This window comes from Podarcis gaigeae, assembly GCF_964106915.1.
Source record: "Podarcis gaigeae genome assembly, chromosome: 7".
NCBI lineage: Eukaryota > Metazoa > Chordata > Lepidosauria > Squamata > Lacertidae > Podarcis > Podarcis gaigeae.
The window spans coordinates 57003420-57018663 of record NC_139683.1 but is presented as its reverse complement, the minus strand read 5'-3'; the positions used below and the strand labels follow the sequence as shown (position 1 = coordinate 57018663).

Sequence of the window (15244 nt, the reverse complement as noted above, 5' to 3'; positions counted from 1 at the left end):
GTTTCTAATAGTTATGGAACGACTGGATATTATAAAGCATTCCCAAAACATGTAGAAGTGGAAGTGACATGAGCATTTCCAATGGATTCTTGCTCTTATTGTGGATGCCCAGGATAATAAGCCTGTGGTCTGCATTAATCTCATAAAGTGGTACCCCTGGTTTTCTTCATGCAAAGCTTAACATATGTTAACTTCAGATTAATTTTAAACACAAACCTCCACTGTTAACACATTAGTCCCTAATACAGGGCTTCCCCAGAAGATTATGAATTCCATTACTCTCTGCATCTGTTCAACTATTACATGTGCTAAGTATCTCATTTGGTCCACACAGCCGCTAAAATGTTAATTACAGCACTCAAATGCGAGCGTATGCATTAGTAAATAACTGTGCTTGGAAGATGGTTTGTGTTTGTTATAATTGAATACTGTGGTTGCTGTCAGGAAGGGCAGGGAAGTTGCAGTATCAGACTCTAGATGTCAAAAACATTCAATACATATTGCCAAATATCTTTTTCTTTCTTTTTGTTGTTAGGAACTTCTTGTGCCCTCGAGAGACTAAAATGTCATGCTCAGCTGCCCTTGGAAAACACACTGCAAAGAGTCCCCCACCCCAAGTAATGGATGACGCCTTTCTGTCAAACTTATATGTGATTCAAGTCCAAACAGCCTGGCATTTTGGGTAATGGATGCTATAATTAAAATGTGAGTCCTAAAGAACCTGTTGTTTTAGTGGGTGTTTTTAGTAATGGCTTTGTTCTACATGAAGATAAAAACTCCCTAACAAAGGAATTAATGTATTGCTTTAATAGGCTGCACCCTGAGTTAAGTTTTAAAATTTATGAGTTCTCTGCAGCATTGTTCTTTAAACAATGGTATTGTCAAATGCAACCAGTGAGAAGATTAAAGTTCTCCCAGCAGATTAAGTACAAATTATCTGTCCTCCTGTTTCAGCATCATTTGTTCATTTATCACATAACGTCTAGTATTTCTGGTCAGTGTCAATATGCTCTGCATCCTTGCAGTTAACAGATGTCTTCTCTTGTCGAATGAATTACTTTATGTTTCACGCACTGGTGGCCGCAGATGTGTCACTATAGCAACATCATTAATTTCAGATCTTACCGGAAACATGCACTCCAATCAAACCTAATTATACCACATTGCTTTCTTGTCCCACAATAAGGAAACTATAATGCAATTATTGGGATACTTCATTTTCTATTCTGCTGTGGCAAATGAGAGAGCCACTGTGATGGACGCTTCTTGTCAAAAAGCTTATTGATGAAGCACAAACCCAATTTACAATCATACAAAGGACTACCTTGCAATTATGTTAGTAATGTAATGCTCCTTAGACTCTACAAATAATACTTAATCATTTCAAGAGAAGCTAGAGCCACTGTGTTTTGCAAGCTATTTTCATTATTCTCTTCTCATTTTCAATACAGGGAACCCCACTTTTGGGATGGGGTTAAGTGGGACAACCCCATCAAAATATCATTAACCTGGGTGGTCTTTTTAAAAAAATCACAATAATTTGTTTTAAGTTGAACATCCACATTTTAATGGTGAAACAGTACACATTATTGCACAAGCCAAGTATCTTTTAAACTACTGTGGAAATGCAGAAGTACATATTTTCAAAGGACTTAAACCATGGCCACACCAAGGGATGAGTGTCCCCCCCCCCTTATTCATATCAGTTTAAATACAAAACAGAAATGACCAACAACATGGGAGATTTTGTTTGAAATTTTGGGCAAGTCATTTTCATTTTCAGTCATCCCCTGTAAAATGGAACAGTAAATCTATCTCATAGGGCAAACAAATAATTATTGTGAGCATTTCTAGTATAAAAATGGTATCTCTTTTTTCTACATATTGCCCTTCTGTATCCACAGAGAGGCAAGGGATGTTTTTCTCTTTTATTGGACTTTGGTCATAAACACATAGTTAAAACATTAGCTTAACTTAAAGTAACAGGTGTTCTATCACGGTAACCGATCTTACAACGTTTAGACTGGGGCACCCAAATCAGGAAATATATCAACAGCACTAATTCTATAAATAACATTCATTCATAGAATACAGTTAAAAGTTGTACCTGTTTTATCAGTCAGTAGATACACCAGACGACCTAGTTCTTCAGGTATGGTGCTTGTTCGGACAACTGTTCCAGGTATATTGTCATCTTTCATAATCATCCATCCATAGGCTGCTTTGCCCATATCTAGGTTCACACGTAAACTGAAAAATACACATATGTCCCTCTTGTGTTTAACAACTTCACTCTTTACAACAGTAAACAAAACGTTAAACCAATAGTTGAGTTTATCTAAATAAGCAATTGATGGTCCTATGAGCTGGAGCTTTATATTAAGAGGCAAGCGTGTTCAAATTGTATTAAAAATAGTTTGAAGCGCTAGTTATGCTTTAATCACTCAATTAACTGTGGATGCAACACAGGAAAATTTTCTTCCTGACTCTCACAGAAATCAGGATTTAGGCACATCTAATCTTTCCTTTTATCAGTAGATTATTCAATTTAGTGTTTGTGCTTGACATTTCAATCTTAGACCACTACACTGATATATTTTCTTGTTAAGATGTAGTAAGGTCCTGGTTCATAAAGGCATTGTGGCAGATGAAAATCCTGAGCATTTATATATATATAGAGAGAGAGATCACAATAAACACATTTTCAGTTTTTAGCATGTTTGCACACACAATCACAATGCTGCAAGTGCGCACTTCACCAAAACAATTAGCCTCTTGTCACTCTGCCCACACGACATCCCTCCTTAAAAACCTACATTGGCTTTGTGTGCACATGTCGATCCACCACAAACTACTTACTCTTCAGTGTCTTCCACTGCCTTGTGGCCCTTACCACTCCCTCTTATATCCTCTCATGTCCCTTCTTGTGGTTTCATTCATCCAGTCCCACAAACCTCAGCCTGCTGAAGGTTTCCTGCTCCCTGAAACAACTCTACCTTTTCTTGCCTGGTATTGTGTCTTGCATGCAACCACCTTACTTCCTTCAAATACTGTCTAAAAACCTCTGTTTTCTACGACGCTTTTGTCACAAACCCTTATCTACTATAACTATACTTAGTTTGTATAATTGGAAACCATATATTCTTCCCTTCTAACTCTTGCATTTGTATCCACACCTCGTGCTGTTCTTTCCTTTGCACTGAATTTTACATTGGTGCTTTAGATTTGCAAAACACTATGCACGCTGATGGCATCATATTAAATAGCCTTTTCCTTGCACGATACTGTAGCAAATGTAAGTTATTAACAAGTATCTTCTTAAAGCAATGCTCTCCTTTGAACCTAGTGTTTATTAAATTGAATAGAAGCAGAACATATATATTAAAATAGACAGGTATAGCATAATTACTGTTGTCTATCCTCTGGTAACTTCTAGGTTAGATTACTCCAACTTGTTATAGGTGGGGCCGTCTCTGAAGACAGTTCAGAAACTTCAGTTAGTGCAGAATTCAGCACCCAGTCAGTCAGTCAGTCAGTCAGTCAGTTTTATTGCACATAGCCAAAGGCTGCCGCAATGTACACAGACTCATTCAACAATTAAAAGAAAATATACTGGATTGATACAAAAAACTTAAAACATTTGTTATCAAGACACTACCTACTCTAAACAGAGCTATAAAAGTACCTTAATATACAAATTAAGACATTAAACAGAATTCAGCACCCAGGTTCCTCACTAGGATAAGATGGTTTGAGCAAATAACACCAATTCTGGCCTGACTGCACTGGCTGCCAGTTAATTTCCGGGCCCAATTCACAGTGTTGGTTTAGACTTATAAAGCCTTAAATAGCTCAGGACCACAATACCTCAAGGACAGGCTCTTCCCATATGGACTGGCTCAGACCCTGCAATCATCATTTGAGGCCCTTGTTCGTGTGCCAGCTCCACAAGAGTTCTGGAGGGAGGCAACATGAGAACGGGCCTTTTCTGTGGTGGCTCCCCACTTGTGGAATGCTCTCCCCAGGGATGAAAAGGGTAGGAAGAGTGACTGAGGGAAGGCATTAAAAACCCAAAGCACTTCCTGTCAAGTTCTGCCTACTGACATGAATGACAAGTAGTAGCAGAATAGCAATGAATGTTCATTGCTGAAAAGATGAGAATGATTGGAAGCTAATGTGCCAGATGCATATACTGTACAGAAAAAGGGCAACTTTATAACCAACACTATATAAGGCCCATGCACCCTTTGGGATATAGCTAAAACTGAATGCATATTTTCGTCTCCCACCAATCTTCCCTACAGTAAGCCTTAGATAAAATGAGAGAAGCTTTTATAGATATCCAACACTCGTGCCCATTAGGGACCCTTCGTGGTCTATAAAAACATTTTTTCCTCTTGGTGCTAGCATTATCATGGCATCAAGCTGTGTTAATGTTCACTGCTTGCTTTAAAAACAAACAAACAAAAAACAGAATGAATGTGTGTTTACACACCGGAAACTTTGAGTACACAGCTTTTAAAGACCAACATAAATAAGGGTTCACTAAATGGCAACCCATTCCTGAGTGGGCAATCTTGATGGCATTTTCCTTAAAAGAATAGGGGAGCACCTCACTCTAAAGAACCAACATAAATATAAAACAGATCCCTTAAAAATATAGATCAGGGAGTGGGTGGAAGTGTTATGTAATTTGTCCCTAATGATAGTTCTGGCAACAGCTAATAATTGAAATTGGGTCAATTAGGCACAATATATATGGGCAGGTTTGGAATTCTTGGTTCTGTATTGGCACTGCTTAGATGTAGCAGGAAGCAAGTTTTCTGATATCAGAAACAAGCTGCAGGATTGTGTGTACTCTAACCATTTGCTTTGAAATCCCCCCCCCCCCACTTGTCTCTATTTATGCAATGGCATTCTATAGAGCCCATACAATTGAAGAGAACATGTTACCTGCATGGGGGAAACAGCATTCCCCAGCCACAAAATATCACACTCTGAGCACTGGGAAAATATAACTGTAAAAGCGCAACATTGAGAAAGAGTGTCAGGATTCCGCGCAACAACTAACTGTGCAATTACTGTGCTAAAAAAGTCCTCTGGAAAGGCCCTAAGATAATGTTCTGTTATTCTGTTAGTCACTACCTTGCCAGCTTTGCAGAATGCTGATCTCCTGATGGGCTAATAGTATCCTTTCACCCGATGATTTACTTAGCATAGTTTTGTAGTGTCATGCACAATAACTTCCAGCTGCCTTTAGCCCAAATAAAATTCCTTAGGGGAGCTGTGATAGAAATATTTGACCTGTAGTAGCAAAAGAACTAAAAGGGAAGCAAATAAAACTATTTCTTTCCAACTTTGTTTGCTTTATTTCATTCTGCTTACTGATGCCCAAAACTTGATGTATGGTGCATGAAACACTCATAGATGCTTGATTCCATACCTGCAACTGCCAACTTCACGTGATCATTATGACCATGTGGTTAAGCATCACAACAGCATTGCAATAACTATTAAATCTTTGGGAAGTCTTAAATACCTCCCCAAAGCTGCATTTTCTAGATTCTAATGGAGACAAAGCCTTGTGGCAACACATTTTCATGATGCAGAAACTGGCAACTCAAAAGTAATGCCAATACTATGTTACCTAGTAAGATGTAATCTAAAGGAAACTGTGCATCATAATTACAGTCTGAAAAGTGTGGTCAGAGCATTGTCAGCTGAGTTAAAATGAAAATTGTCACTGAAAACCCATCATTTCAAATGCATAATGCCAGACTCAGGTAGAGCAGGGTGGATACCCATGGTCTGGCAGTCTGCTCTTGATCTGTGAATTGTGGTTCTTCTATATCCCTCAAGTGCCAAATCAAGAATTTCAAATACTGCTCGTGTATATGGCCTCCATTTCTGAATTTGTGATAACAGAATATGTGATTTAACTTTAGAGAGACACTTGATAGTTTAACAAACACAAACCTTTTTTCTTTATCTGGGTACTCCTAACGCTTATAAAACTTTTTTTTTAAGGGACAGGAAGTCAGACCAAGATGTATTAAAATGATTAGCATAGAGCTTCCTACATCTCTAGACACACAAAATTACAGGCACAAATATACAGATTTATTTGTAATGATTAACCAAAGGCAGCAAAAAGTAGCAAGCCAATTTACTAAGACAAGTTTTACAAAGACAAAAATAAAGTTCTAGCCATCATTATGGTACCAGACCTTATTTCATATTATGCCTTACTTTCCAGAAATAGGTCCAGTGTGAATTATTTTTACAAATGAAATTCCTATTCCAGAACAATAGTTATTGAAAAAAACATATGTTTGGGTTTCTTTAAAAAAAATAAAAGCCCTAAAACCTAACCAAGCCATGCTTGTTCCTGTGAATCAGCAGTTTCCTACTAAGATCTACTCAGAGTAGACCCAATGAAATTAATAGACCTATGGCCATTAATTTCAGTGGGTATATTTTGAGTAGGAATAACTCGATCCAAAGTTACACGTCTGAAGAGTAGCTACTGCCTTTAGTCATCCAGTTTGCAGCACTGCTGCTCCTCCCATCTTCACCGGTCACACCAGAAAAAGTCTTGGAACTTTAAAAGTAATGAACTTCTAAAATGAGATCTGGTGGAAGTTAAAGCTTTGTGTAAATCACAACTACTACTTTGTTGCTCCTGATTTTTAATCCCACTTGTGTGAAGCCTAGTTATTAAGCAGTTTAAGGGAAAGATACACGCTGAAAGACACACTATTTCAAAGGCATTTTCTTTATAAGTTCCAGTGCTAAACCATGGCACAGAAAAGAGGTATTGGGTAATAATCCAATATGCTCATTCACCCAAATTAGACTCTCTTTAGATTACTTTTATATGCATTCAGTTATTTGTGCCCTTCAGAGTACATTTAGCTCTTGGACCAATTTTTTCATCAGATAGTGTAAGACTAAGAAAATGGGGTTGGCGTCAGCGAGAAATACCTTGGCTAAAGAACTGACCCAATGAAGCCAAGGAGTCTGCTAACACTTTTGTCAAACAGCTACAGAGGTAGAAGAATTCTAATCAGATCGTGGTCCATGCATGTCTTAAACCTGTTTTATTCTAGGTTTCTGCAACTCCTGTGGACAGAGGAAAATGACTCATCACTTAGATCACTGTCCAGTTTGGCTATCTGCAGCTTTGTTATATACATCAAGAATCTGTGTTGATTTTTTTTAATGTGCTGGTCACTCCTGTCACACCAGGTCTACAATTAGAGCTAAAAGGAATAATATCAACCAGTAGCATAAGTTACCTTTGAGTAGTCCAGAATGATTTTTTCTACTGAGAAATATTCCACCAAGGTAAAATGTTTTAAATGAAAGCTGGTTTTGCAAATTACAAGATCACAGTAATGTCTATTCATTCCTTTGTTTTGAATAACTAAATAGTTAATAAATTGAACTATTCAGAAGACATCTTATTTACTTGTGATCTAACCCACAATATATTTAACTTTAAAATATAGAGGGGGCCAATAACCTAACACTAAAGATATCTAAATATCAGGATAAAAAATGTTTTCATGCACAATGCTTTAACTAGAAGAATGGGATAAATTATGAATGCCTGAATAAAATCAAGCAAGCCTTTAAAATACACAATGTATTTTCTGATATACAAATATTACTCCCTTTAAAAAGCATTAATGCAAGTAATATGATTATTACATGGAATATTTCAGCTAGATTTAACATTATACAAACAAGTACAACAGAATGGTTTTTTGGTACAGTGATCTCTTCAGTATCTGCAGATTTGCTGGTACCTTCTACTACAGCTTCCTGATAAGATCAATTTCCTACACAATGAGAACTGAAGGTACAGGTTTTTTGGGGTTTTTTTAAAGCTACATTTAGTGAAATTAGACATCTGTGTTTCTCTCTTGTTCTTATACGTACCTGATAGGGATTATGTAGGAAAAAAGAAGAAGAAATCGAAAAAGGTTGCGGTACCACGGTCCCACAAATCCTTGCAAGGTTACCATAACAATGGAAAGTGCAACTAAAGCCAAGAACAGTGCTTTGGTCAGTTGATTCAGTTCAAGATCCAGCAGGCCAACCTAAAGGAAGCAACATAAATTCAGAAATTATTAGGCTGTACAAATACTTCTACAATGTTATACTTATATACAGTATAAAAAATTAGAAAAAAACAGCCACTCCTTTTGCAATCTGAGATTTCTGAGTCAGTCTTGATGTGAGTGACTGTGAAGGTGAGAAAAGTCGGTTTCAGAACAATTACTAAGTCAATACTATTTTCAAGCTTCAAAGCCTATACCCTATCACTTCTGAGGGTACTTCAGAAATGTTTTCCCAAGAGTGGCATAGATGTTACACTCCCCATGGTAATTTCTGTGTAACCATAGCCCTCTTTGGGCATTGTTTGCTCCTGAATATGTCATCGAAGGTGCAAGGATTGGGACCATGCTGGATGGCCCCTGTCTGCAACATCACATGCACTTCTCCTAACGTCTGTGTTCACAGCACAAATATCTGTAAGGATGGGCCATTTGTGCATCATTGTATACATGGAGGTTCCACCTACAACTAGAACTTGGACAGTTAGGATCCCAGATCCTGAGGAAACCTTGGAGCGTAGAACCATATGTGTGAAGGCACCTTCCCTGCAGATGTTCATTTTTATGGAAGTATACTAGGGAAAGAACACATGACAACAGGAGCTGGTTTGGCCATCAACCCGCATGGAGGGCGGTGGCTGAAGAATCTGGAAAGTACCAGGTCAAGGAAGACTTCTGTAAACCATGAAAAAGTGCCAACCGTCTGACAAGTCTTTCAATTTGCAACTCATGAAGAAAACCAACTGCTTTTAGCTAGTGCTGTATGTACTGCATGATATTAGGAAGATAACATTTTGTGGCAACTAATTCAAATTTTGTAATCAGAAAGACCAAATTGCCTTTATTTATTCTAATTATGCATGTTTGCATGAGGTGCTCCTTACATAATTTAATGCATAGATTTTGCTATTCTGGTTCTATTGGTACTAGGAGGGGGGAGACAGAGAAAAATGCAGAGCACTGAAGCATTGTTCCTGAATACTGGATATCTTATTCCTTCTCCCTCAACACTAATTCTTCTGAGATTTCAAACTTTGCTTGTACACTTTCAAACATTTTGGCTAACACAAAATAAGGACATTTTAAAACTATTTTTAAGGGTAATCGGCAAACATGGGTTGCCATACGTCCTGATTTTCCTCAGGCATTTTGCCAGGACGCTGCTTCCAACTGCAGTATTCAGGGTATGTCTGGGAAATTCTGGACGTATGGCAACCCTATGTTTATTCCTATTAGTATTTTACTATTTTTTAAATGAACAATGAAAAAAATCATAGGAAACTGAATTCTGTGTTTTAGCTGCATTTTTTAATTTTCACAATTGCACAACTACGGTTTTAGCCTTCTGATAAAGCAGTTTCTACCCATATATTTTGGGCATTGTTACATTGTTGTTTTAAAACTGTTTTATTAAATTGTTATGTTGTATAATTATATGGTTGCAAGCAACCAGCCCTGGGATCTTATGGTGAAGTACAGGTAAGAAATCTCTTAAACAAACATTTACTCAGAGCATAAGAACTAAGGTGAACCTAGACAGCATGGAAGGCTCTCAGTTTCTGGATTTAATTTGTAACTGGGCAGGCCTCCTCTTCTACGGCTGTTGTTCCCCTGAAAGCAGTCTGAAACTATCATAGGAGATAGTTCCCTACTCACTGTCACACTGAAGCTCTCAGCCTTTGCTTCAGCTACCCCTATTCATCCCAAAGGCATGCATCCAAGTGTGACAGATGTAAATCTAAAAGGCAAAAAAGTTGTTTTTGATGTAGTTTTCAGATATGGCCAAGGCCATAGAACTCAATAAAAGAAAATGAGCACTAAATGAAGGTAAAATTTCCCCCTACACACCGGTATTAGTTTAAATCTTTGCTTTAGAAAGCATTTGAATTTATACCTTACTGAATTCAAAGATAAAAATGAAAAGAAAAAAGGCTACAGTAATTAAAAATTGCTCCACAGTCCTATACCATTTATATTTCAAATACCTCCATTTCAAAATCAAAGGTTCATATTGGTACAAGGAGCCCTTCAGATCAGTGTAATACTTTGATTGGCTCTTCTAGATGACACTATGGCGACAGCTAGCTAATTATCTCTGAGGGAAATATTCCTGATAAGAAAACTCTTTAGCTCCCATCAGAGAGACAAACACGGTACAATACTTCAAGAGGAAAAACAATTTGTTTAAGAATTATATTTAAAATACTTTTGGAAAATTCCAACATTCTTGCTTGTCTGTGGGCTGTTCCTTCCCTTGAGAACTAGGCAGCTGAAGACCACAGTGGCTGATTTATCAGCTGCATTTAAAAAGCAGCACAACGAGGACAAATATCTTGCAATTTCCGCTGCTTCAACTACTACATAGTTTATGCTTGAATTATTGAGAAAAATAGGTTTCTGGATTAAAATGAAGAAAAATTAAGCCAGGGAAGTAGAGCATGTTTCAAAGCCCAGATCTTTTTGCATTGACAAAGGCAGTCTAAGTTTCAGGCCTCGCTGAGGATCAGATGAAGTCATTATTCATTCAGTCAGGGAAAAAAGACTCAATTACCTCAACCTAAAGATGCTATCAATGAATGCAAAGTGCATATTTTACTCTATTCATCCAAATCCCATTAAAAAGTGAAAGGAATGATTTAATCTGGCCTTCTAGAGTTGGTCTTTTTTTTGTAATAAAATAAAGAATCACTGTCTTGCAATATGCATAACCAGTACCTCACACTTTTCTTGCTGCATCATAGCACTGAAAGACTGTAAAAGCCAAGACAAAACCTGACAGAAATGAATACAAAGTTTCCTTTGAGAAATGGCATTTATGGGCCCAAACATTATACATAGCCCACTGGATACACATATGTAGATAACCAAAAGGATAAAAACTTTCCTAATTGATGAAGACAGATTTGGATGCTAGCTTAGGGTCTATTCAATAGGCTTAAACAACTTTTAAAACAAACTGCAAAAAGTTTGAGAGGTAAACACTTTTCCAACTGCTCCAGCAAATTTGTCTTTTCGGCTAAAGTGATTGGCTATGCATGGTAACTTTTCTCCCATGGTCATATGTCTATCGCATTACCTTATCATTTTTATGTACACACAAAAAAAACCTGTGCTCTAATACATGTTAAAAGGGAAAAATAAATGTAAAACTTGTAAGCTGTTTATCTCCATGTCTTGTGTTGTCTTTCTAAAGAGAAGGAATTCATCTTTTTATGACTAAAAACCTGTTATCCTATTTAAAATTACCATAAACAACATAAAAGACTTCATTCATAAATAGATTTAAATTTTATTCTGAGTATTCTTAATAGTTATTACAATTTTCAATGCCTATAGAACAATTTTCCTTATCAAAATATTTTGTTTTGTTTCAAACAACTGTGATGACAAAGTCGTATATGCCACTAGAAATTTTAATCTCCCAGGGAAAATTTGTACATAATGTTGAAGACAACCACAATAGTTTTGCAAAGGGGCTGTTCCGGGATAATGAACGCAATAATTGCCTGTATAATCTAAAATGCTACTAATGGCAACAATCACATATCCATTTAGCTTCTCTTTAATTTATGTAGCAAGTTTTAAATAGCTAATCGTTCTCAGCCAAATAATGGTTTATACCAACAATAAAGGGTAAGTATGGCATTGTCCTGCTTAAACAAGAAAATATCAGTTGTCTTATTTGTTTAATTTTCAAATCACTGAATGACTAAGGGATCTAATCTCTGAAATGTAGTGCTATTGTGATATGTCACTGAAAAACAGCACAAAATAAAATAATTACTTGTTTTTGTGTGCAATAAAGAGGAACATGCAAAGCATTTAAAATGAAAGTATACTGCAATAAAACAGCATTATAAAGAAAATTTTATTAATATTCCTAATAACTGTTTAAAAGTAAAATAAAAACTATAAGTCGTTTTTTAAATGGATAGCTTTAACAATGCAACTTTTGCAATGTAATACTTTTTGACAGGCAACCATTTTTAATTACAACATGATTCTCAAAATCCAACACCACTACAGTGTCCCGAGTGCTTTGAGGAGAGAAGCTAGGCAGCCTTATTCACTAAGTACTTAAAAGGTCAGCAGGAGATCCAAAGAATGTTAGTGCCATTCCACCCTAATACAAGAACTAAAGGAGTAATCCGCCTACTCTCATTGGAGATTCTGATTAATAACATGCAGCGACTCTCAACCATATTTGCATTGTAACATCCAAGGATAGTTTGATTATTAAAACTGAATTAAGCATAAATGATGCTTATGAATGCTTTACTTTTCAAAGTTAATACTCAACAGAAGCCAACATACAATGCAGTTGACCAGACAAATGGTTAGACACTGGTTTTCTAGTTTCCATTTGATCTCATTTTCAATTTTAAATATTATAGATTATACAAGTCTGGTGTTCAATTAGAGAAAAAGTATCTATAGAATAATAAGTTTAATAATGTTTACATAGTGTATAGTATAGTGCAACAGAAAAACTGTACGTGATCTGCAAATATGTTTTACAATAACCTAATTGCATGAAAAATATTTCTCTTTTTTGATTGCCAGTTTTAATTTGTACATCTTCAAATTATTACAATTTTGAAGTCTAAAACTCTGATTCCTGTCAGATCAACTGACAAAGTTTATTGATTAATCTGACAGCTCTCATACAAAACAAAGTCTTCTACTGATCGGGTAGTAAAATCTGCAAAAACTAACATTAAGATTATAATGCTAATTAACAAAATGAATGACAATTACTTCTTTGTGCATCTCTTCTATTTAACTCTTCTCACTTCATGCTTGGTTGATACAAAACAATATGTAAATTTACGCGCAACACCTCATGTACAGTCCAAAAGCTCTGTCTGTCTTTTGATGAGTAAATTCAAAAGCAAAGGAAAAGACCTAAAATAAGAATTCCATGGGGGGGGGGGATCTATTTGTCATTGTCTGTACTTTGCCCAAGGGTTCACAATTATTTAATTGCAAGGGAAAGCAATAACTGAGCATGGGAATGCTTCCCAAAGAAGTAAAAAGCTGTTGCAAGTCTTCTAATATTTGTACAGGATAACAATTGACTGCTCATGGAAGGTAAAATTTTAATAATTTCGTACTTGATTTCAAGAAGCTAAAAATGCAGAAGAACCTGAATGTGAAAAACAACAACTAATAACAACTTTGGCACTGAGAGCTGAAATTTAAGTAAATTGCTCAAATGATCATCTTCTAGGAAACATTTTAAAACATCTCTAATCAACAATTATAGTTCAGTTTAATTACCAAATGGACCCTGCAGTAGTATTTTGTCTATCTTGAACTAAGTCTAAGTTGCATAGTACTAACATTTAAATAATATGAGATATTTGGTTTGTAAAGAAATGTTGCATTTATCTATATACAGACTCTAAAGTACAAACACATGGTTTTAGTATGGCACCATTACTTTGGATGACATATATTAAAATACACTGAAGGCATGCCAAAATCTATTGGCAGCAATTATGTGAAATATGTATCTTCACAATTCTGACTGCCAGATACTTTCACAAATAAATGTTTTAAAATACTTTGCAAGAGTAACAAAATGTCAAGATCCAACTTCACAGCAGCAGCTGCCATTTCTTAAATTTCTTGCAAATTATTTTGTTTTCTGTATTAAAATGTAAAATTTTATCACGTCATAAAAGCATAGTGCCATTTATAAGTAATGTTGTTAATGATACAAACAGGCATAGCCCAATTCAGACAGCAGAGGGCACTCAAGAATGATGTTAACTAGTTTAAACTGCAAAGTCTCTCGTAAAGCAAGGAACTTTTTCTTCCATTTGGATTCTTCACAACCACAGCCCAAGGGAAATATCACTATCTGAAATGTTTTACAGTACACTTTGTTATTCAAGAGAACTCTGTTGTCAAACTGTAATATATTGCTATGTATACATGTAGAGACAAGACAGATTTGTGGATATGGTTTTGACATGTGCAATACCTTCTTTTTCTGTGTGTAATATATCTTCTCTTGCCATTTGCCCTTCACAGTCTCAAATTCTTCCCCATGTATTCACATATATGCACATTCACACAGATGCACACTCAAAAAATATTCACTCCTCATATAACTACTGCCTACTCCTCTCAGCTCCATATCTGCATCAGCACACAGCCGGACTGTTCCTATACTTTGTACAGTGGTACCTCTGGTTGTGAACAGGATCCGTTCTGGAGCCCGGTTTGCAACCTGAAAGGAATGCAACACACGTTTGTGCACATCGTGATTTGCCGCTTCTGCGCATGACATCATTTTGTGCGTTTGCGCATGCGCGAGCGGCGAAACCCGGAAGTAATCCTTTCCAGTACTTCCGGGTCGCCACGGAACACAACCTGAAAAGTCGTAACCTGAACCAAACGTAACAAGAGGTATGACTGTATATATACTTTTTAAAAAACAAGCAATTGAAAAGTTCTTTAACTTTCCATAACATGTTGAGTCAACATGTCATTTAAGCAGCTGATGCCAGAATTCCCACAGAAAATAGCAGTAGGTATTCCAAAATTAGTTTCCTTCTTGTGTTGAGTTTATCTTATTTTTTGTGGGGAAATGGCAGAACTATTCCAGCCAAGCAACCTTCTCGGGCTTTTCCTGTTATCCCATTTGGAAACTGCAGTTACACACAAGTGGGGCTTAACTTTCAAGAACAGCTGTTATTTCTCTGAAGTACAACACTGCAAATCTAACTTCTATATGATAGAACTTTGCAAAGCAAAACACTGTAGGTAGGTTTAAGAGTGCAAAGAATGTAGATCAGTATCTATTAGTAGTTTAGCAAAATTCTGAACAAAAAGGCTCCCTGCCCCTCACCACAATCCATCAGCCGAGATGATGTGTAAAGGGGGGAAACCAAGAGTACATTTGTGTGTGACAGGACTATGTGCTCAGTTCTGGGACTGAAAACAAATTCCTGGGCTAAGCATGTGCTCAGAGGCACCCATTCCTTAATTCTAGGAATATGTTGTCACCCATCTCCACTCCAGCTACTATTTTGCACCTGACTGGTTGGTGGACCTCAGGGTTCTAGTAAAACAACATCCTGCAAGGCAGATGTCTGTATGCCCAGAGTCTA

At 36.6% G+C, this 15244-nt stretch overlaps 1 protein-coding gene across 13 annotated transcripts in view; it reads right to left on the bottom strand.

Moving 5' to 3' along the window:
- ATP9B (ATPase phospholipid transporting 9B (putative)) overlaps positions 1-15244 on the bottom strand; it is a 118411-nt gene that overhangs the window by 32058 nt on the left and 71109 nt on the right. For all 13 annotated transcript variants that reach the window (XM_083746878.1, XM_083746873.1, XM_083746877.1 and 10 more), the window contains 2 exons: positions 7945-8105; positions 2108-2250 (listed from right to left, as the gene is read on the bottom strand). In XM_083746878.1, coding sequence (XP_083603004.1) covers positions 2108-2250; positions 7945-8105 — 304 coding nt within the window. The remainder of the gene's footprint in view (positions 1-2107; positions 2251-7944; positions 8106-15244) is intronic.